Genomic DNA, 21,709 nt, shown 5'->3' on the forward strand with positions numbered 1-21,709 from the left:
ATTACTATTCCCAATTTCGAATAGTGGATATGTAAAAGATACAGGTTCTAAGTTAGAACAGCTAATAGTAAATACCCAAGGAACCCCATTCGTGATGTACCAAATATATGATTTTAACTGTACCTTATACATTTAATATGTACGTTTTTTAAAGTTTCTGTTATTTTCCTTTTATTACTTACATTAAAATGTTTGTTATTTCCTGTTATATTAATAATGTAATCCCCTAAAAAAATGGATAAGTAATCTAAAAGGTTTTTTAACTATTTTCCGTATGGTCTAATGATATTTAACTTAACCTATATACTTTATGCCGTTTTCTCTACTGGAATAAGATGGTCAATTTAATATTTCTATAGTTACTGATGTCCGAATGTCCGAACTATGTTAAAATCCTTAAATGACCTTATTCAAAATGATGTATTTCTTTTTCGTAGGCATATTAGGATCTTTAAAAAAACGAACTTCCAAAGATTATAATTATTTTTTATCTTTCTAATATAGACCTGCACAAGGGGCCCAGTGTGGCCTAAGTGAGGGGATTAGTTTTCTAATCTCCAACCATACCTAACTAACCTAATATAGACCTTTCGCTTATTACAAAGCATCTATATATCGCCTCATCATATTTATGTATTGCCTTTAGTTTAAATCTTAATATTTTAAAAGTATTAGGAAAAGGGGAAAAATAAAAGACCACTTCTACTTATTTACCTGAAAAAATGAAACCCACTTAAGATTTTGATATATAATACAAGTTTTTAGTTAGAAACACTTTGATTTTCTCAACTTCAATAGTTTCTTCTCACAGTAAAGTCTTTATAGAGAATATTCCCATCTGATTGGGCTCCTGGGAACTGGTGCTGATCTCACCGAATGGATCTGAGCAATCGCCACCTGCGACTCGGGCGATTTGTGTCACTTTCAAGATTTGCTTTGGGTTGCTCAATTTATAGGCTTAGCTATGGGGCGATGTGGCGATATGGTCGCCATTTTGGAAGTGTGTGCGTTTTAAGGCCGACTAATGAACACGCCTACTGCGTGCACCTGCACAGGTGTGTGTGTATCTGTGCCGGAGTATGTGTAAGTGTGTATCTGTGAGTGTAAATTGCCTTGGTGTTTGTGGCTCGCAATTATAAATCACGCATACGCCGCATAGGCCAAAGTCGAGCAGCCATTGCAGGTGCCTGCTTTTGGCCATAATAATATTAGTGCGTGGTGAATGGCTCACGGCACCTGACTCGGGGGCCTATTCAGATTGAGAGAGCGAGAAACGCTGACAAATTCGGCAAATGGAAATAGCCAATTGGCAAGAAAAAAAAGGAAAACCCAAACCAAACCCCCTGCTAAAAAAAACACAATTTATTTGCGAATAAAATATGCAGCGTGTAAACTCCAATTAGACGCTAATTTCAGCCATAAAATGCAAATGTGCGTGCAGGAGTTTGGTTGATTTTTTTCTTCTCTTTTTTTGCGCCCCATTCACTTGGGGGCCTAAGGCTAAATAAAACCGCTCAACTGGAGGCAAAGTGAATGGGTTTTGCAATTAATAAATGGCCGCAAGCCACTAACCGCACCTGACCATGCCCACCGATCAATAAACAATGAGCCACTGAGCCACAATAATGCGTGATTAGTGCATAAATCCTGTCCCAAAGACAAAGACAACCCGCAGGGATTGCGTGCCACCTCAGGAAAAATAAGAAAAAAATCAAAAAAGGGGTATACCATATAAAAGGGGCATATCATATCGCCCACGTCTCGATCTGCCACGATAATTGGCAATTATGCGACGACTCAAGGCGGCCAAATTTGGCAGGGAAAAAGTCAAAATAAAGCCAAGTTTTTATTGCAATTTTCCAGCGTTTGCCAGCAATTCGCGACTCCTGTTGCTTATTTTTTGTGTGTAATGAAGTCATTATAACATATTGCGTACCCTACACGCAGCCAGAGCTCTGAATCTGGCCGAGATCCGATCCAGCTCGGCTGGCATTGGCCATAAATTCTCATTCGTGCCCGTTTCCCAAACTCCAAACTCCATACGCCATACTCCAAACTCAGCTCTCAACCTGTCACGACAGCTGCGCCGTCTAATCTAATCCAATTGAGTTTTTTTTTTCTATTTTCCTACAGTTTTTCCTTTATTTTTTTTGTATTTTGCCAATGCTCACGTCTTTTTTGGGCCGGCATTATGGATGCAGGCTGCTCATTAAGCTGACGTTGGGCAGGCCATAAATCCAAAACCGAAAACCGCCCACCATCGAGGTCCGAATCCATATCCAAATCCCAGTGCCAGTTCGAATCCAATCCCGTTGGCCAGTGACTGATCGCAGTAGCTGACATCGCCACCGTCGATCTGAGGGATCGGGGAGCTTTATGGCTCCACTTGACTGCAACTGACACACACTTTGTTCGCCTGTCGACCGGGCGGTCTTGGGTTTTCAGCTACCCAGCTATCCACCTATCCAGCCTCCAACCTCGCAGTCCCACTCCAAATCCCAGGTCCCCGGACATGAGCTGGCATTTCAATTGGGCGGCTGGGGCCACTCCCAAGGGCTTAATTTGGTTCACCGGAGCGACATGCACCCAATTTTAATAAGCCAGCGGAGTGCATTAAATTGATTAATGATTACGACCACCGGATTGGCAGTTCATTTGACTGGCTCCGGGTTATAAATCCTTCAAAACGAAGGATAGATTGAAAAATTATTTAAATGTGTATTGACCTTCTGGCTTTCACATTATTTTGGTTCTATTATATTCAACAACTTAACATACATTTATCTTCAGATTGTATCTTACTGTTACTTTAAAATACATTTATTTTACATTTAATATCACTGGATTTAATATCACAACATGTTTTAGTTCAATTTTAATTACTTTTTTCCGTTTACATCTACCTAAATCATGAACATTTTAATCAGGTTTGTTCATAAGATGTTAAAATAATTATTTTACAAATTATATTTTGTCTTTAAAGTAAAACCATGACCATTTAAAATTTAAGTCTTTATCGTATCAGTTTGTAGTCCAAATTTAATATTTTTTCCATTTCCATTTAATATAAAACTATAAGGTCTTAAACACAATATTTAGTATTCGTCGTAAAATAATTTATTTCAATCATGAAAAAAAAAATATAATACATATTATAATTTGACTTTTATTGTAAAATTCTATAGATATTTGAGTCCAACTTTTATATTGATCAAACATCAAACAGCATTGTCAGACTTTCAATGATTATTGTATTTTTTGTTGAATACCTTCTACTGTATTTTATATTTCGGAGTTGTCTTTTTATATTGTCATTAGAAACAATAAATTTGTAGTATACTACAAACCCTCAAGCCATGACTCAACTATATTCCCTTAACTACCAACAGCAAACAAAGGAATACATTTTGGATCTATTTATATCACGTATGGAGATAAAAGTCGTGGGCGCTGTGATTTCCGGGCCGACCAACATCACCTTCACCCATTACTTCGAAAGATATTGTGGAAAGCAATGGATTTCCCCTGATTTTGCAATCTGCAAACAAAATCACACTCAAATGAAGTTCTCACCCCAACAGCTCCATTAAACGTTGAGTCAGTGATAAAATGTCAAGGCAATCTATCTCTGTGTATATTATCATACTATCACTTGAATTCCGCTGAAATGTTTGTGGGCACACGGCGCGTATACGCAACTTGCCTTAAGAGAGTAAGATACCATATTTTATGACTCATATTTGGGATGCCAATTGGCCCGGCTAAGTGAAAACCGCAGTCAGGCTGCCCCATTATCCATTACCCATTACCACCAACAGATCAAAGTCAATCTTCTGCTCGGCTCGCTGATCAGTAAAAAACTCACGTAGCTCATGAGCAACTTTTTTGTAGATCGTCTGGAAACCCAAAGCGGGGATCTTGAGGGGGAGTTACTGCAGCAGTGGCTGGTTTGCCGGCCTATGGGCGGTACTTAAGCTCACGCACACACCGACATAGATATAGATATAGATATATATATAGAAGGCACTTTTTGCGCGCCTCAAAAATTGTTATTGCACATTTAAAGGCGTCATTATTAGCGCTACATGGAAGCACTAACAATTGTCCATGAATTTCAAATGCAGCTGGAGTCCACGCACTAATTGGACGCAGTTGGAGGATCAGGAGGACGAGGAGGACCAGGAGGAGGAGTACCAGGACCTGAAGTTGGGGCAGGGAATAGTACCGATCTCGCATAGCAATTGCATTGCTCTCCAAGTTTCTTTCTTTATTTTTTTGGGCTGCTCTTAGTGGGTTATCACATAAATTGTGCGCACAAATCTTGATCTGCAAATCATTTTCGACAACTTTACGGCCCCAAGGCGGGGATCTACATGGGTTGGTGGGGTGGTGGGGACCCGGTCTATATGCATATGTATGATCGTAACTTCGGTCCGCTATCTGTCGCTGCAATCTCGATCGGAGTGCGCATGCCACGATCACAGGCAACAATATTTTCTGTAACTCCGCGTTTAGTTACTTTTATTTTCGGTCGCCATTTCCTGTGGTACTATTAACCCATTTTCTGGCGACACTAGAAGTTCGGAAATTCCTCTAGTCCATTTATTATTAACATACGTTGAACTATAATCACGATTTTTAAATACTATTTTTTAAATATTTTCCTTCGGGGTAATTTTTTTCAGAAGCCATTAATCCATTTTTTATTTACTTTTACCTAACTAACTATTCTTAGAACATTATAAAGCTTAATGTATTTGTGTTTTATTACTTTTTAATCCGAAATAAGTAAGAATTAATTCCATTTAATGGATGTTTTCGTACTTAAATAGTCATTCCCTATAAAAGTTGTAGCCCCTACTCTTCTAGTTGTAAACTAATGGGGAATCTTTTAACTTTTTGAACCTTTATATATGATATTTTTATAAACTTTTGACTTTATTCTTTGTTGTTTTAGAACAGAAAATTCTCTTTAAAAAATTAAATTTAAATAATGTTTATAATACATCATTTAATTTTCAAGAAAGCGTTCTGACATTTTGAAAATTTTATATTAATGATGAACGTTTTTGAAAATTGGTCCTTTTACGTTTTTATCTAACACTTTATACTTTCTAGCTTTAAATTTGGTAACACCACTTCATTTGATAAGTGATTGTAATGATACCTAAAAGCCTTATGAAACTTGCTAGATTTTTGTCTAACTTACTGGATTTATTCAAAAAATTGATGAAAACATATACTTTATACCTTAAAAGAGTCTACAGTTTCATATATATTTTAATGAACTAGTTTCACACCTATTTATTGTACTAAATACCGAAGGTTTCCCGATTTTTTTAATAGGTCTAGATTTCAAAAGATGTCCTTAAGCTGAACACATCCAGAAAATGGGTTAAGTAACCCAATCAGTGGAAGTTGAATTATTTAGTTGACTCGTCCAGCTAGGCGGACACTTAATTTAGGGGCCCAACACTAGAGGGAACCGACCTGTCAGCGACTAATGAAATTTATGCATTTATGCTGGAATCCTTGCCAGCGCCGATCGTCGGCGGAGAACCCACTGGACAACGGACGATGATCCATGTTAATGTCCATCAAATGTGCCAGGGGTAAAGCAGCTGTCAATTCGATTGTTGGACATGTCCACATGTCCATGTTGCAATTTGCAATTAGCCGTAGTGGCAACGGATGTGCCAGAGGATGGGGATGGGAATATAGACTGGGGATATGGACTGGACATAGGATGCCCTGCAAGTGTCGCGATGCGCGTTTCCCGTGAGAAATTTCAATTATTTTAATTAGCGTGGCGATCGCGGTCGCTTTATTAGGCGAAACCGATCGATGTAAGCGCGTCTGCGGCTCTGCAGAGTCTGAAACCGAGTTGAAGTATCTGTATCTGGCCAATTTCCGCTGCACGCAACGCTCGACGTTGCAGTCGCAGTCGCTGCTGGCTTCGCTGCCTTGGAGCTGGGTAGCTGGGATCTCTGAGCTCGGGGCTGGAATTCCAAGTTGATAGCGAAGACAGTCGACGCAGAACAGGATTCTGGTACTGGGCATCTCACAACCGCCTAATGACATGTTTTGGATAATGATGACGGAGCAGGAGAAGAAGCCGGGATGGGAGTTGGAGATGCGAGACTGGTCCGCCGAGTGGCGATAAAAAGCTGGAACTTAATTTAAATTGATGACACTGCTCTTGTCGCCGGCCACTTGGAAAATTGCCCACAAGCGGCGAACGTTTGCCAAGCAAATCAATCTGCATGCCAGCAGTCGGGGATTCGTTTTGCACTTGGGACCACCCGGCGTATGAATTCGCATCTGCGGCTCTTGCAGCTGTAATTCCCGGCTTAATTGGCCGCAGCGGTGTCAATTGCAGCGCCACCACTGCCATCACAATGAGGGTACCAATGACCAGTAGTATCTAATGTCTAGTGTCCAATGGCCACTGGCCACTGGCCAATTCCCTGGCCACCAGCGGGGCTCGAATGCGACTTGCTGGCCAAGAGTGTCGCCCCGCTGTGATTGGGAATGCCAATTTCAGCAATTAACAATGGCCATAAAAGCCTGGCGGACAGGTGAGTAAAGCCGTCTTAAGCGCGACGGATGTGCGATACTGCGTATCCGAGAGATACCAGATAGCACTCGCTGGATGCCAGATACCAGATACCAGACACCAGATGCTAGACACCAGATTCCAGATACCGCGTACAAGGGGCTTACACATGCAGCTGTAGATTGGCCTGGCTGAGTGTGAAGCGGAGGCGGAAACGTTCTGAATCCCAATACGTGGCTAAATCTGTATCTGTATCTGTATCTGTATCTCAATCCGATTCCGATTTCGTGTGGGGCACTAACCTGTAAACAAAAGACAAAGGCCGCTGTCGAACATTAATCAGCAGATCGCCCCGTTAATTGCACGCAGAAAAAAATATGGCCAAAATTAGTCATCAATTTTTCATGGTTTTTATGATTTATTTATGTTGTGGCGCTATAATATTGTGAAAACATAAACAGAATGAAAAGTAAATAAATAAAAACACTTTTAAAAAACATCTGTCTTATCTGCCAATATATCATAAATATTTATGTCTTTATTTTACAAATATCGCCTTTAAATCGGACAGCTTAATTAATTCAATAGAAAAACTGATTGTTATTAGAATATTTTTTCTTGATAAGAATTTTTTAGAAAATGCGTTTCTTTAAATAGAATTGGGGGGTAAAAATTATAGAAAGTAAAGTCAATAAATTTTTTTTAATCTTAATCTTTTTTTTTAATTATAAAGTATAATCTTTCCAAAAGTTTTTTCTTATTTCTAGGGAGAAAATAATGAGATCAGATTTTGAATTGATCAAAAAAAAAACAATATTTTATTTTTATTCTTTCTAAATCTATAAAAAACAATTTTTTAAAACTAAACAAGACTTAAATGCTACTTTTAATGTTATTACAATGCTATAAGATTTATGATAATTAAGATTATATATTTACCTTCATCTTATAATCAATAAATATATTCAAGATTTATTTCCCACCCCACTTTTCTCTCTGTGTGGCAACAAAGTAGCAACATTTAGGAAAACAAGACACGAGTCATAGCTGTTGCTCTACAAAGTATCCATATTATTGCCCTTTGGCGGAGACTTCACAGCTTCAGCATCAACTTCAACTTCAACTTCACGAGCGTTCAAGGCGCTGCAATCGCTTATTTGAGATGGAATGGTGATGGGGATCGAGATGGAGATGGGGAAGGGTTCGGAAGAGGGGGAGGCAGTTCAACGACTCTATAACAATAAGTTGTTGAAAGTATCAGAGATTCAGCGGATGCGGGTGGGGAAGTGTTGGCCCGACCTTGGGCCGGATTGACCGCTTAGAGCTCTCGAATCTGAATTGGCCAAATCCAATCACGCACTCGCTTCCTGGCCAGCTGGCGTGACCCATTGCCATTGACCCATTATGCGATGAGTGGTGCTTAAACCCATCCCAAGCCCAAGCCCAGTGCCAATTTCGATTGCAGTTCGTAACAAAGGCGACGGTATGTGCCGTGCACTCTGGGCCGGGAATTCGGAAATAGACACGTTCGACTGCTCCGGCACATAAACAAGTTTGATTGTTACGAAACACGGGCATTGAAATTAAAAAATGAAGACGTCGCCGCGACACCTGAATTATTTGCAGCCCTTATCGAATAAGTACACAGAAGCCAACGCTATGAGTCGCAAAAAACCAAATTAGAATATCGAGAACATGAGGCACATCACACACACACATAGATAGACACGGGAGCAATCATCGATCGTAGCAGCCATTTTATGAGTCGGATGTAGATACTCTCAGATACAAAGATACTTACTGTATCGGCTGGGACATTGCATGTCCATTCTAAAACTCGCTGGCTGGCAGAAGCCTGAAATATTGAACCGATATTGGGCAAACGCGTTTTCCAAAGCGTCGAGCGTTCGGCGATCGGCTGAGTCTCGCTCACCCATACCATACCATCCAGCTCTATAGCTATAGCACTCCGATCCGATACGATCCGAGGCCCTCACCTCACTTGCCTGGCTTTCGCTTTCAGTTGCTGCTCGCCGCTGCCGCCGATTGGTGTTGCTTCTTACCAGAGTCGCGTCGTGTTGCTGCCGTGCCGTCGTCGTGTTGCTGTCGTACCGTCGTCGTGTTGCTGCTATTTATGTGCTCAAACCCCCGACGCAAGGATAATACCCACTAATAGCGCTAACTCCTACACACCTTTGGCATGTGTTGAACTTGAGTGTGGTTCAGTTTTGAATTTCGAAGTCGTGTTGCCGCTGTGCAATCCTCATATTGCTGCCGTGCCGCCGACGTGTTGCTGCTGTGTTTGAAGCAGTTAAGCGAGGATTATATCCAGAAATTATATCACAATCCCTTGGCACGTGGTTAACTTGAGTTTCAACTTGGTGTTGCTCCTTAGCCCAAACCTTTCCTCGTGTTGCTCCTGTGCAAACGTGTTGCTGCTGTGCATTAGTGTTGCAACCGTGTGTTAACTCAAGGATAATACAATAACCCACTCCTTTGGCATGTGGTGAACTCAAGTGGCCAGTGCTTTTTGGTGATAACCCCTTAGTTAGTCGTCTCCTTGCCCCAAAGGACATGGACGCCGAACAGGAGTCCAACAACCATCGCGGTTCGGTCTCCTCCAGTCGCTCCCTGGAGATACCCGCCACTCCATCGCGCTCGCCCAAGAAAGTGTCCTTCTCCGATGAGCTGCCCCAGTCGCAGACTCCTGCCCAGCAGCCCATCCAGCAGCCAGCTCCCACGGTTGTGAGTCACGTGCTCCAGCAGGCTGCCCAGTATCTGGAGAGATTGCATGGCGCACGTGATTCCCCCGAGGATGCAAGTGCGGAGGAAGTGCAGCCAGATGGTGATAGTAGTAGTGATAGCAGTGAAGCCGCCATTCTGGATCTGGATGCAGTGGACGCCAGTGCTGATGAACCGGCGGCAAATGTGGCCAGTTCGCCGAGCATTCTGGTTGCCAGCGTTGGCAAACAGGAAGCGATTGCCAGCGCCAATGGAAATGGAAATGGAAATCCGAATCAGCGGCAATCAAACTTTTACATGGAACGATACAACCTCAATTTAGATAAGAACTGCAGCTCCATGGAGCTGGAGGCGCGCCGGGAGAAGCAGCGCTGGCTGCTCATATCCGAGTGCAGTGCTCTTTTCGACGAGGGCGAGGGAAAGCACACAAGGGAGGCCTTCCGCAAGCTGTTCCTGGACGAGGTGAGTCCTTCAGGAGGATCCTTTAAAGTGAAATTGAAACAAAAATTAATAAAAATGTATAAAACAAATAAATAATATAAAATATGGAACAATATATATAAAAACATGATCTTAACATTTTGAATAATGCATATATTGGAATAATATGTACAAAAACGGGATATATATAACAAATTAATCATATCAAATATGAAACAAAATATATAAAAACATGATCCTAACAGTTTAAAAAGTAATACAGTATATATAAAAACGGGATCTTGAAAAAAAATTATAATACCTACATGTACTGATATTATAATGTTGGTACTTCAAAGTAAAAATGATGTTCAACAGCTTTATTTGCATATGAAATGAAACACCCATTGTTACCATCTGATCCATTACCATTGATCCTGTTATAAAAAACGTGTTCCTAAATTTCTAATATAATAATGCTGGTACTTCAAGGTGAAAGTGATATTCGGTTCCCCTCTTTTAATATGAAATTATCAACCAATGATTCCCCCTCTTAAACTTATATGCTGTAATACCGCGATGAAAACTATAAATTAAGACCCGATCGGTTAACACCCAGGCTAAAAACGACATATTTATTTATGTTCTGTTGATACCGCATTAAAAACAATCTAGTTTCCTGCGATTTGCCATAAATAACATCATCAAATGGAGCCAAATAAATGGGTTTGGGAATGGTAATGGATATGGATATGGGTCTCAAAAAGTGCGATCCAGAGCTTCTGACCTTGTGCCACTTATTCTGTGGTCCTTTACCCGATCGCTGGTCGATCGTAAAACCCGTTTTGGTTGATGGGCTCAGTTTTTGCGGCTGGTGTTTATTTTGTTTCGCCGGAGCGGCCACGAGTATTTTGTTTTTATGGGCTTCCCGAAAGCCGTTTAACCAGTCAGGGCTCATCCGTTAAAAATGCACATTTTTCATCATCGCCGGGAGATCTCCCCATCCGATCGCATCGCCAACTGTGACCAAATGCAAAAGACGATGCGCTTCGATTTGCAGACAATGCTGGGGCTCTCATGATCGTGAGATCGAATGCGATTTAAATATTAATAGGCGGCTAATTTATGCCATTCGTCTTCATCACTACCGCATAGTTATGTAGGTACTATATACCCCGAATCGTGGGACCAGAACTCACTTGATTATGCTCATTATCTGTAAACACTCGCCGCGTTTATAAATCTTCCAATTGCGGGGCATAAACAAATGCTTCTACAAACAATGCGAACGTAAATAAATTAACACTTGCCCAGCAAAAGGGAGACGCATAAATTCATTGGTTTACAACTTGTTTTTTTTTTCGGTCTTACTTACAGGAATTCCAGCAGAAGCTCTTCCAGCTGTTTGATCTCGAGCGGAATGGCTATCTGCTGCAAGATCGCTGGATCGAGCACCTCAAGGGTCGGCTAACGTAAGTGTGGGTTGCTCGAGGAGGTGGAGGATCCTATCCTCTGAGATCGCTGCTGCTGCTGTTGCTGCTGCAACGGTGCCAAAACAATTAGCTCGCCTTGGAGAAAATAGTCATCCCATCCGATGCGATGCGATCCGATCCACTAGGCGGATCCACACACGCACCTGGCTGGCGTGCTCCAGGCATTCCAGCTGCGCCGACCAGAAGCCCCAGATGCCAGATGCCAATGCCAGCTCCGTTCCCAGACGATGTCCGTTGCCCATGGCGATGCTATCTGCGCCGTGTGTTAACATATACAACAGCTAACATAGTCCGCGTGCCTCGACAGTTGCCTCTAAAGTTGGCTCTGGATTGGAGCTCCACTCTGCTCTGCAGCCAGAAACTGTCATTGGCTGCCTGTCGTAATGAAGTCATTCAAATACAAATATAGTGCGAGCAGCAGCAGCGATATCTGGGGATGCGGGTTCGGGTTAGGGAGTTCGGGTATTGCGTGCACAGAAAAAAAATAAGAATGAAAACGATATCATATCGTATCACACATTTATAAAGCCAGATCCAGAACAATTAAATCGCCATACAACGCATAACATCATCACGCCTTGTTAATGTACACATTTCTCTTTGAACGTACACACTAATCAAAATAATTTGGCATTCGTCTGCCAAGTGCTGATGGAGTACATATGTAAATCGGCAAAGATAAAGATTGAAAAATATGTGTCAGTAAAAACAGGCTATTCAATTTCAGTTCCAGTTTTTTAAAAATATTTTCGATAATATCTTGCTGAGTGATTCAACTTCATAAATCAGTTTAATATTGTTCTTATCAATAAAAGCATTAATTATTAACGAAATCAATTTAAAGATTTATGTCTATGACTCATTTTAAAATTACCTTTACATATGATCTTTTGATTTTCAGAATATCGTATTCTTAGTAATCTTTTTCTGTGTAGCCATACCAAGAGCGGTGGGAGTACCTATATTGGGTATCGTTAAATTTGAAGTGTTTATATGTACGTATCTTGGCCTCTTTCAGCGACGATCGCCAGATGGACTTCGCCGAACAGATTGAGTCGGTGGCCTATGTGATCTGCGGTGAAAACAAGAGGGTTAGCTTCAAGAACTTCCGCGATATCTGGCACACGAGGGGGGTATGTACATACTGATAGGTCAAAAATAATTCCTTAAGATCCTTAAATCCTTCTTTAGGTCCTTGATAAACTGTATCGCCTGATAGAGGTAGATGGCAGCAACTTGATATCCACCAACCAGGTGATGGAGTTCATTTCACACCTTACCAACTCCCGACCTAGGACAGGATTCGACAAGAGTTCCCTGACCCGCCTGGAACAGCTCTTCCGCACAACCGTGGGAAACGAACAGGAGATCCGAAGGGAGGAGTTCCAGAAGATCGTCACCTCAAAAAATGTGAGTTGCGGGAATGAGTTAGAAACTGCAAGTCTATGTTCAAACTTATTACGGGGCAATAGATAGTTTTTTCTCAAACCCGTTTTTGTTATTAACTAGTTAGCTCTCAAAATATAACTAAAAATGTGAAAAATATAGGTTTGTGAATTCTCTGACAATAGAAATTGAATTTTTACAGATTTATGCTTTGCTTTCAAGGCGTAAACATTCAAAAACTCTTATGTTTCCTAACAAAATACTTCGCGAAAGCAAATAACCCATGAGCTAGGGAAAAGGATCTGCTCAGAGATCACGTGGTATCACAAGGGGCTCAGTGTGGCCTTAGTGTGGGTATTAGTATCTAATCTCCAACCACTCCTACCTAACCTAACCTAACCTATGCATTGCTTTCTTATCAAAAAGCTTCAGAAACTAAATTTGTTGTCATATTTAGAGAAAAAAAAAAGATATATAATATAATATTGTATACGTTATCAATATCTAAAGTTTAGTTTTAACATTTTAATAATGTATGTATATTATATCTTTTATAATCTATCATTTATAATTTTTCACAGCCTTTCTTCACGGAGCGCGTCTTCCAAATCTTCGACAAGGACAACTCGGGTTCCATTTCGCTGCAGGAGTTTATCGACGCGATACACCAGTTTTCTGGCCAGTCGGCCGATGACAAGATACGCTTTCTGTTTAAAGTCTACGATATAGATGGTGGGTTTACATATTGAAATCAAATCAAGCTTCATCTTGATGCATTTTTCCCAACTTACCAGGTGACGGACTGATCCAGCACAAGGAGCTGCACGATGTCATACAACATTGCATCAAGGAGAACGGAATGGAGTTCTCTGAAGACCAGATCGAGGACCTCACTAGCGCCATGTTCGAGGATGCCGATCCACAAAACAGCGGTGAAATCACCTACGAGGCGTTGAAGAACCAGCTTCATAAGCACGGTGGTCTACTGGAAAACCTCAGCATAACGTGAGAACTAAAAAGAGATAAAAGAAAGGATCTTAAACACTGATTTAATTCCAATCCGTAGGATCGATCGCTGGTTAGTGCCCATCGCAGAGGATCGGCAGGCGGGAGGAGCTGCAAAGGGGAGATTTTGGAATACCCTGCCCCATCAGTTCTCGCTAGCCTATATGAAAAATAACCAGGTCTTCGTCACGTACCTCTTCTTCTTCATAACCGTCAACCTGTGCCTCTTTATTTCCCGTGCCATTCAGTACCGTGCCAGCAATGGATTCGTGATTATAGCCAGAGCTTGTGGTGAGTACTGGTATTGACCCAACCGCAAAAACCTAGCTTGCTGTAGTAGCTAACTCAAGAATATAAATAACTCTACATTTTATGACCTTTCATTGCAATTACCTGTTTAACTATATTTTACAACCATGATAAATCTCCCTCGTAACTGGGTAAACTCTCTTGTTTTATCAGGAAGCCATAGGAAAATGGTATTTTATGTTTTAATAGCATAGTAAACTCTCAGATTAAATTAAGTAGTTGATTGTGGTAGCTAATTTTGGCTTTATATGAATTTTGTTGGATCTAATGAATCCAATGTAAATACAACATAGTGAAAAGTACGATAACTCAAACTTCCTCAGTTTCGGTTATTTAATGTGTAATATGACTTATTCCCAATGACCTATGATATTAAAATAAAATATATTTTCTAACCCAGGACAATGCCTGAACTTCAACTGTGCCTGGGTCCTGGTCCTGATGCTGCGGCACTCGCTGACTTATCTAAGGGGACGGGGCCTTTCCTCCTACCTCCCGCTGGATCACCATGTCTACCTGCACAAACTCACCGGCATCACAATCTCCGTCCTGAGCCTTATACATACGATTATGCATCTGTTCAACTTCTCGATCATCGTGATCAACGATCCAAACATTAATGCCGGACACTACACCATCGGCGAGTGGCTACTCACAGATCGTCCTGGATTGTTTGGCCTAATTCCGGGCTGTGCCAATCCCACGGGAGTAGCTCTGCTGGTCATTCTGATGGTGATGTTCGTGTGCTCACAGCCCTTCGTGCGGCGAAAGGGCAGCTTTGAAATCTTTTACTGGACTCATCTGCTGTACGTGCCATTCTGGGTGCTGTGCCTCTTTCATGGACCCAACTTCTGGAAGTGGTTCCTGCTGCCGGGACTAGTTTACATAGTTGAGCGGGCACTCCGCTTCATTTGGATGCGGGGAGAGCATGGCAAGACGTATATCAGCTCTGGGTTGCTTCTGCCCTCCAAGGTGGTGCACCTGGTGATCAAGCGACCACATCACTTCAACTTCCGACCCGGAGACTACGTCTTCGTGAACATTCCGGCCATTGCCAACTACGAGTGGCATCCGTTCACCATCAGTTCGGCGCCCGAGCAGGAGGACTACATGTGGTTGCACATACGCACCGTGGGCGAGTGGACCAACCGACTGTATCGCTACTTCGAGAGGGAGCAGCAGAAGATCCAGCAAGGTGGCTCCTCGCAGGAGATCCCTCAGCACATGCACGCGATTCCAACACCCAGCTTTATGCTCCTCAACGAGGCCCGTAATCCTGCATTGGCGGGAGAGAGATCTGCAACGCCGCAAACGGATTTTCTGGCCAGAAATCTGGCCGTGAAGGCTGTGCCGCCAGTGCGTCCACCTCGCCAGAATCGTAAGCCCACGGCGGGAGCTTCAACGGATCCTCCAGCCACAGGGGTTAATCGCATACGCAGCATCAAGAAGAGTCTGCAGCGGACTTTCTCCCGGAAGGAGACGGTGGAGCCCAAGAAGGGCGTTCCGAATGGAGCTTTCCTTGGTGACCCCGAACGGGAGGATTCCAACCTGAAGCAGAGACCGCTGGAGAAGAGCATCTCGCTGCCGGACATCAGTGTGAAGAGCAAAAAGAGGAGTCGCCTCAAGGCGTAAGTATTAACTAAAGATATAAATTCAATCAGATACTGACCTATCTCGTATCCTATCCTAGCCTTCGAGCACTGGGTCGCTCCGAATCCGAGTCCGCCTTCGATGAGAAGCGGGTGCGTCGGGCCAGGAACAACAGCGTGGGATTGGCCTACCTCAGTCCGCAGAACAAGTCGCTGGCGCAGAGTTTCCGCTACATGCGTACCAAGCCGACGATCATCGCCTTCAAGACGCCCAGCATGGAGGAGCGGGAACATCAGCTGGCGTCCGGAGAAGCCAATGGAGCAAGTCCGGTCAGCCGCGCGGAACAGGGTCAACTGGGTGCCAAGATGGATCCAGTGGATAAGTTACAGGTGGCCAGACTTAGTTTGGCGGCGGAGGTGGCCTCCAAGCCATTGGAGGTAAGTTGCCGGCTGCTGAGCTCCCTTAACTAACCCATCCAAGCCATCTAATTCCGAACTAATTTATACGAATCGAAGGACCAAACACAAACGGGATCGGGCAGCAGAAAGTCCATTCTGCGGCGTCCCACTTTCCTGCGCTCCCTGTCCACCTCCATAAATAACCGATCAGGCGGAGGCGGTGGCGGATCAACTGGTAGCTCCACAACTAACAGCGGTGGCAAAGTCACACTCGATGCGGGAGTCATGGAGGTGCGGGTTACACCAACACACATACCAGAGCTAATCCACTAACCTAATCCTAATGTTAACTTTGTGATCCTCCTCCTAGATCTTCATCGATGGTCCTTATGGAGCGCCTTCCAGTCACATTTTTGGAGCCCAGCATGCTGTGCTTATAGGCACGGGCATTGGCGTCACTCCATTCGCCTCCATCCTGCAGGTATGTTAACTTTATACAATGCTTGATCCAATCTTATTGCTTTATCCCCTGGACAGTCCATAATGCATCGATACTGGAAGGCCCGGCACAGCTGTCCGAGATGCCAGTTCGAGTGGGCTAGCGAGATACCCAAGTCTGTGATGAACCTGCGCAAGGTGGATTTCTTTTGGATAAACCGGGATCAGAGATCCTTCGAGTGGTTCGTCAATCTGCTGTCCCAACTGGAGATCGAGCAGGCGGAGCTGGGCGGAGCCATGGAGCGGTGAGTTCAGCTGAAAGTATCTATGGGTGGAAGTTAGCCAATGGTTTCTCCTCAGCTTCCTGGACATGCATATGTACATAACGAGTGCCCTGCAAAGAACCGACATGAAGGCAGTGGGACTTCAACTGGCTTTGGATTTGCTGCACGAGAAGGTAAGCCCAGAAAAAAAGGCCTCCCAAGCAATCCTTTCTAAACTACTTCATTATATCCCTCACCAGGGCAAGCGGGATCTGATCACTGGCCTGAAGACCCGCACCAATGCCGGCAGACCCAACTGGGATAAGGTCTTCAAGCAGCTGCAGGCCCAGCAAAAGGGCAAGGTCACCGTCTTCTACTGTGGCCCACCACAATTGGCCAAAACGCTGAGATACAAGTGCGACCAGTACGGATTCGCCTTTCGTAAGGAGTGCTTCTGAACAAGTCACATCCCTCGCCTCCATCTATACCCCCGTCCAGTTTCATCTCCCCCATCTCACTCTGTGTCAATCCCCCTCGTTCATCGTGTTCTCATTTGCATAAGCAACGGGTTTATTTCGGGTTCGGTTCGGTTTAGCTTAGCTTAGATGGCTATTTATTCGTCACTTGTCTTGTTGCCTCATTGTTGAGTGTGTCCCCCAGCTTGTAAATATCTATATCTATATGTATAATCTATGTGCTCATGCAATAAAGTTTGTTACCCAATTTGCCGTCCAATTCCCCGATTGCATCTGGTTCAGAACGAGTACATCGTGAGCTTCTTTGCAGGCGGCTCCGAGTTCTACATTTGATGCCCCGGTCGCAGTAGAACGCCTCAAAAATCCCTCACAATTCGGACACTCAAATAAAAACAAAAACTACAAGACAAACACTTCAAACTACTAAGCTACCTGTAACCATTTACTGCCTCAGCCAGGTGCTAAAGTTGATGTCACTGGGCCTGGACATGCGGGCAATGGTTATGGTCTCGTCATCAATGTTGTCCACATTGTAGAACTCTCTCAGCTCGGCAATGGCAGTCTCCTCGATCTGCGTGTGAACCAACGATTTGTTCCTCATCCGCTCGTAGGTTTCCCTCTGTCTCCTCTCATCGGCCAAGATGCGTGAGAAGCTCTGCCCGTGCTCCGTGGATGTGGTGGAGGAGGCCGCCTGTCCCCTCATCATGTTGGCAAATGAAGTCGGATCCGAACTGCTTCCAGTGGTTGGAGACGTGAAGGAGTCATTGAAAGAACCCGATGGAGTGGCAGTTACTCCCCAGGCATTCGGCACGGCCACTGGAGTGGTGGGTTGATCCACCAGGGGTGGGTTATTGGCACGCCAATTCTTCGATTCGGAGGATAGACGCTTCCGCTGCTTTTGCGACAGTTTCTGCGACTGGGGCGTCAAGGAGCTAAAGTCAAGGTTGTAACTCTTGCTCAACGGCGTGGTGGATTCCGTTTCGGAGGAGGATGGCGGAGGTGTGTGCTCCTTCAGGGGCTTCCTTTCAATAGGAATCAGTTCAGGAGTCGGTGGCTCTTCCTGCTTAAGAGTGTTGTTTACTTTGAAAGCAGTTTCAGCCTGTTTCCGCTTTTGATCCTTCTTGTCCACCACTCGCGACCAGTTTTTAGCCTCGCTGCGAGCGCTTTCCTGGGGGGATGAGGGCACCTCTGACCCTGGAGCCGATTCGCTGACGCTCAGAGATCGCATCATACTAGATATGGCCTGCTGCTCATACTGATGACGAGCACCCTGCTTGCGCAAATCCTTCTGTTTATGCTTGGCGGCCTGCTTGAGCTTGGATTCCTAAGAACAAATCAAATTAGAAAGAATTAAAAGACAGAATTGGTAAACACAAACCGCATCCATTCTATAATCCAGGTCCACTTCACAACCGTCAACAAAGCTGAGCAATAGCTCATCTTCTATAGCCTCTGAGAATGGGGTTATTTGCCGATAATCAAACACCCTTTTAAACATGTTTCGATAGTGCTCATTCAGGCACTTCAGAGTCTCCCCATCGCACTGCTCAATACTGCGATAGCAAAGCACTCTTGCCAGGTTTTGGCAAATGAAATCCATACAGCCCTTCTGCAGCAGCTTGCAGTTGTACATGGCGGCAAATTCGAGCATCTCGCCGCACTTTCGTATGCTAATTTTGTCCAGGATGAGCGACTCGCACACATTCTGTAGGGACTCTATAAAGTACTGGTCGCATATGGTGATCATATTGTAAAGGAAAGTCTCCAGATAACCCTGCTTGCAGAAGGTCTCAGTTTCCAGGCTGTACAGGTAGTCCAGAACCGGCTCCATGTACTCCGCGGGAACTCCTTCCATGGTGACAGAAGAGCGTTCCGCCCACGAGTGCATAAACATCATTTCAAAGTACTCCAAACGCGCCACCAACATGCACTTATGGGCCTCTAGTATCTTTCCGTCCTCGCACACTATCCTCACATCGTAAAGCTCCGGGTAATCGGAGCGATGCAAGCGATTGAAGCGCTGGCGGATATTGACCATTGGGAATTGGGAATCACGCACGTAGCTTTGCACGTACTTGGCCAGTTCCACTAGTTGAAACTTCTCCAGATGCGGCAGGAACATCTCACAGGTGCGGGTTCGATGTTGAGGATTTGCGGGCCCCAGACTTTGCTGGATGCAGTCGATATCTAAATAAGAATTTTCGATTATCAATTGGAACTTGTTTTGATTATAATCTTAGCTTACCATCCTCTGTTGGCCAGTAGCTCGTGTATATGTACTTTAGAATCAGCTCGAACATCTTCCCCGTTAAATGCTCCAAATTCAGATAGATATCCTTGTCCAGATAGCAGCGTACGAGCTCCCTAAGTCCTGGAGCCCGACTGTAAATTATGAACTTGTGGGCCGCAAACTTCTCGCCATCCACATGGAACACAACATCGTGGACAGCATCACAGTCGCTGGTCTCGTGCAGTAGCTTCTTGAAGCTGTGCTCCCTGCGCGGCAGTGTGGGCTTTCGGAAGTATTTGGCATGCGACTCCTGCAAAACGGCAAAGGAGGAGAATCCTTCGTCGCAAAATATGTCGTTGGCTCGGTCGATGTTTGGCACTCGCTGCAGCTCGATGCGGATCACATGCTCCCGGGAGATTTCCGTTTTGTTCTGATCGTTGTCCTGCCAGATGTCCAGATTCCCGCGGGATTTCTCTTGCAGTCCTGAAGACGGCAGGGCTATCTGATTGCACTTCCCCCGATAAACGCAGCCATCCCCGGATAGAACCATCACTTGATTGCACTTGTATAGGATTTTCTTGATTTGGGGCAGGCGTATGGGCGAAAAATTACATCTGCAAGGGGAGGACAGAGATATTAAAGGCCTTTTAACTTGCCTGAAGTGGCTTACCTGTAAAACTGTTGAGTATTCTCGTACCACAAGTACACCACATTCGTCTCAGTCAGCATCAAGAGCTTCAGAGCCGCCGCCGACCCTTTTGTGGAGTTCTTTAGGTTGCCACCCATCACCGATATGCTCTTGAGATCTTCGTAGCTGGTTGAGTTTCATATTTGTAATATAAAACGCCATTATAAGGAAGCGAACTCACTTGGGCGTCTTAATATATCTAGTTTTGTCTGCATAGTAAAGGGTAATCATCTTCTCCTCGCTGAAAATTACCGTGGCTGCATTGTTGGCCTCCACAAAACGAATTGTAGTCCTGGCAGGCAGCTTGATCTGCAGGAAAGACCATTAGAGGCTGTCAAGGTACAAAGCAATAACTCACCAGTGTGGGCACCATAATGCTCGGCGTGTTAGCACTGATGCCAAACTGGCCCTGATTGGCCCCCCAGACGTAGACACACCTGCTGCCGTAGGCGATCGAGTGCTGATCGCAGGCGATCACGCGCACCAGATCGCTGGCACCTTTGTCACGCAAGGCGACCACTTCCTTGAACTGGGTGAGGTGCTCGCCGGCATCACGCACGCCCAGCTGATGGTCTGTATTCAGGCCGCAGGCGAAAACCAGCGAGCGCTGCGTGAGCACCAGCGAGTGCTGGCGGGACACACTGATGTCCCGTATGGAGTCGTCGCCTAGTTTTGAAGAGACCTTAACCCTCTTGGGGGCAGGCAGGCTGTTCTCCATTCCGATGCCCAGGCGACCGCCTTTGCCATGACCCACGGCGTAGAGGTGACCCTTCTTGTCGCAGAACAGACTGTGGTAGGCGCCCAGGGCCACCTGTTCCAGAAACAGGTTGGACTTGCGGAAGAAGTCCACCGCCTGCGGGGCATTGGTGTTCTGCTCGTTGCCAATGCCCAGGTTGTAGTTCTTGTTGGAGCCCCAAACCAGGACATCGTTCCTGGATATAAGTAAGTTGGTATAATTGAAAACATCAGCTGCCTGCTCTCCACTCACTGGGAATCCGTGGCGAAGTCATCATCATCGCACTTCCGGCAGATGGCCTGCAGGGGACACCTGGTGTCCTCATCCAGGAGCTCCAAACTGGCTCCGTAACGAAGCAGCAGGACGGCGCAATCTATAGAGCCGTAATAAAGGGCTCTGTGCAGTGGACTACTTCCGGATTCGTAATCCTGACCATTGATGTAGGCTCCATGGTTGAGCAGCCACTCCAGAATCTCGTAGCGCGCCGTGGAGGCAGACATGTGCACCGCCGATCGTCCCTACGATTAGGATATAATTATATATGTACTACACATTAAAGACCTTCTAGGGGTATAACTATTTCACCACCCACCAGGTCGTCCAGAATATTGGCGAAATTTCCGCACGTCTTGAAAATAAAAGCCGCCAGCTTCTGGTGGTCAATGGAGCGCTTCGTCAGCGCGGCGGTGATGGTGTTACCATGCTGGCGGTGTCTGCACTTCGTGGTGCAGTCGTATTCCTGGCTCCTGGCGGCTGACATCGGATAATTTATAAATAAACGCCGGAATATCAACCTTTTTACGTGGATTTTGTTTTGGCTCGTGCGGAAGTGTGACCAGGTGGTGAAAAGCGAGGGCAAACTAACCGACAACCAAACCCTCGACTAAAAACACGGGAGCGCTTAATTTAAAAAACTACCCTAATTGTAGGAAAACCATCCCCTATCATAAATTAAAATTCATAAAAGACTATGTATAAA

General features: G+C 44.5%; 2 protein-coding genes and 1 long non-coding RNA gene across 4 annotated transcripts; 1 reads left to right on the forward strand and 2 right to left on the reverse strand.

The window, feature by feature from the left end:
• The first annotated feature begins 9,130 nt into the window (after positions 1-9,130).
• Positions 9,131-17,096, forward strand: LOC119549513 (NADPH oxidase 5). Its single transcript, XM_037857624.1, has 14 exons — positions 9,131-9,760; positions 11,096-11,190; positions 12,230-12,344; positions 12,403-12,621; positions 13,179-13,329; positions 13,392-13,602; positions 13,664-13,893; positions 14,312-15,539; positions 15,602-15,938; positions 16,017-16,190; positions 16,270-16,380; positions 16,437-16,642; positions 16,698-16,794; positions 16,861-17,096. Exons 1-14 carry the CDS (start codon positions 9,131-9,133, stop codon positions 17,056-17,058), a joined length of 4,002 nt encoding a protein of 1,333 aa, XP_037713552.1. The 3' UTR covers positions 17,059-17,096.
• On the reverse strand, positions 11,184-12,492 carry LOC119549515. The gene is made up of 3 exons (XR_005219416.1): positions 12,357-12,492; positions 12,086-12,283; positions 11,184-11,859 (listed from the first exon to the last, which is right to left on the reverse strand). It is a non-coding gene; the product is annotated as an uncharacterized LOC119549515 (long non-coding RNA).
• LOC119549514 (inhibitor of Bruton tyrosine kinase) lies at positions 16,559-21,560 on the reverse strand. Of its 2 annotated transcripts, XM_037857625.1 has the most exons (9): positions 21,323-21,490; positions 20,983-21,248; positions 20,353-20,926; positions 20,176-20,303; positions 19,977-20,120; positions 19,322-19,920; positions 18,455-19,263; positions 17,509-18,400; positions 16,559-16,662 (listed from the first exon to the last, which is right to left on the reverse strand). In XM_037857625.1, the coding sequence occupies exons 1-8, from the start codon at positions 21,488-21,490 to the stop codon at positions 17,519-17,521; spliced, it is 3,570 nt and encodes a 1,189-aa protein (XP_037713553.1). In that variant the 3' UTR covers positions 16,559-16,662; positions 17,509-17,518. The 2 variants fall into 2 exon arrangements, with proteins under 2 accessions (XP_037713553.1, XP_037713555.1); XM_037857627.1 differs by lacking the exon at positions 16,559-16,662 and having other exon boundaries at positions 17,150-18,400; positions 21,323-21,560.
• Between the last annotated feature and the right edge of the window lie 149 nt (positions 21,561-21,709).

This window comes from Drosophila subpulchrella, chromosome 2R (genome assembly GCF_014743375.2).
Source record: "Drosophila subpulchrella strain 33 F10 #4 breed RU33 chromosome 2R, RU_Dsub_v1.1 Primary Assembly, whole genome shotgun sequence".
Taxonomy (NCBI): Eukaryota; Metazoa; Arthropoda; class Insecta; order Diptera; family Drosophilidae; genus Drosophila; species Drosophila subpulchrella.

Bases quoted from the DNA above. Each gene is read 5' to 3' on its own strand.
- LOC119549514 (XM_037857625.1), bottom strand. From the start codon at position 21,490: ATGTCAGCCGCCAGGAGCCAGGAATACGACTGCACCACGAAGTGCAGA. The intron at 20,927-20,982 runs GTGAGTGGAGAG...ACTTATATCCAG, and splicing joins GACTTCGCCACGGATTCCCA to GAACGATGTCCTGGTTTGGG. The intron at 19,921-19,976 runs GTAAGCCACTTC...CTCCCCTTGCAG, and splicing joins AATACTCAACAGTTTTACAG to ATGTAATTTTTCGCCCATAC.
- LOC119549513 (XM_037857624.1), top strand. From the start codon at position 9,131: ATGGACGCCGAACAGGAGTCCAACAACCATCGCGGTTCGGTCTCCTCC. The intron at 15,939-16,016 runs GTAAGTTGCCGG...TACGAATCGAAG, and splicing joins TGGCCTCCAAGCCATTGGAG to GACCAAACACAAACGGGATC. The intron at 16,643-16,697 runs GTGAGTTCAGCT...GTTTCTCCTCAG, and splicing joins CTGGGCGGAGCCATGGAGCG to CTTCCTGGACATGCATATGT.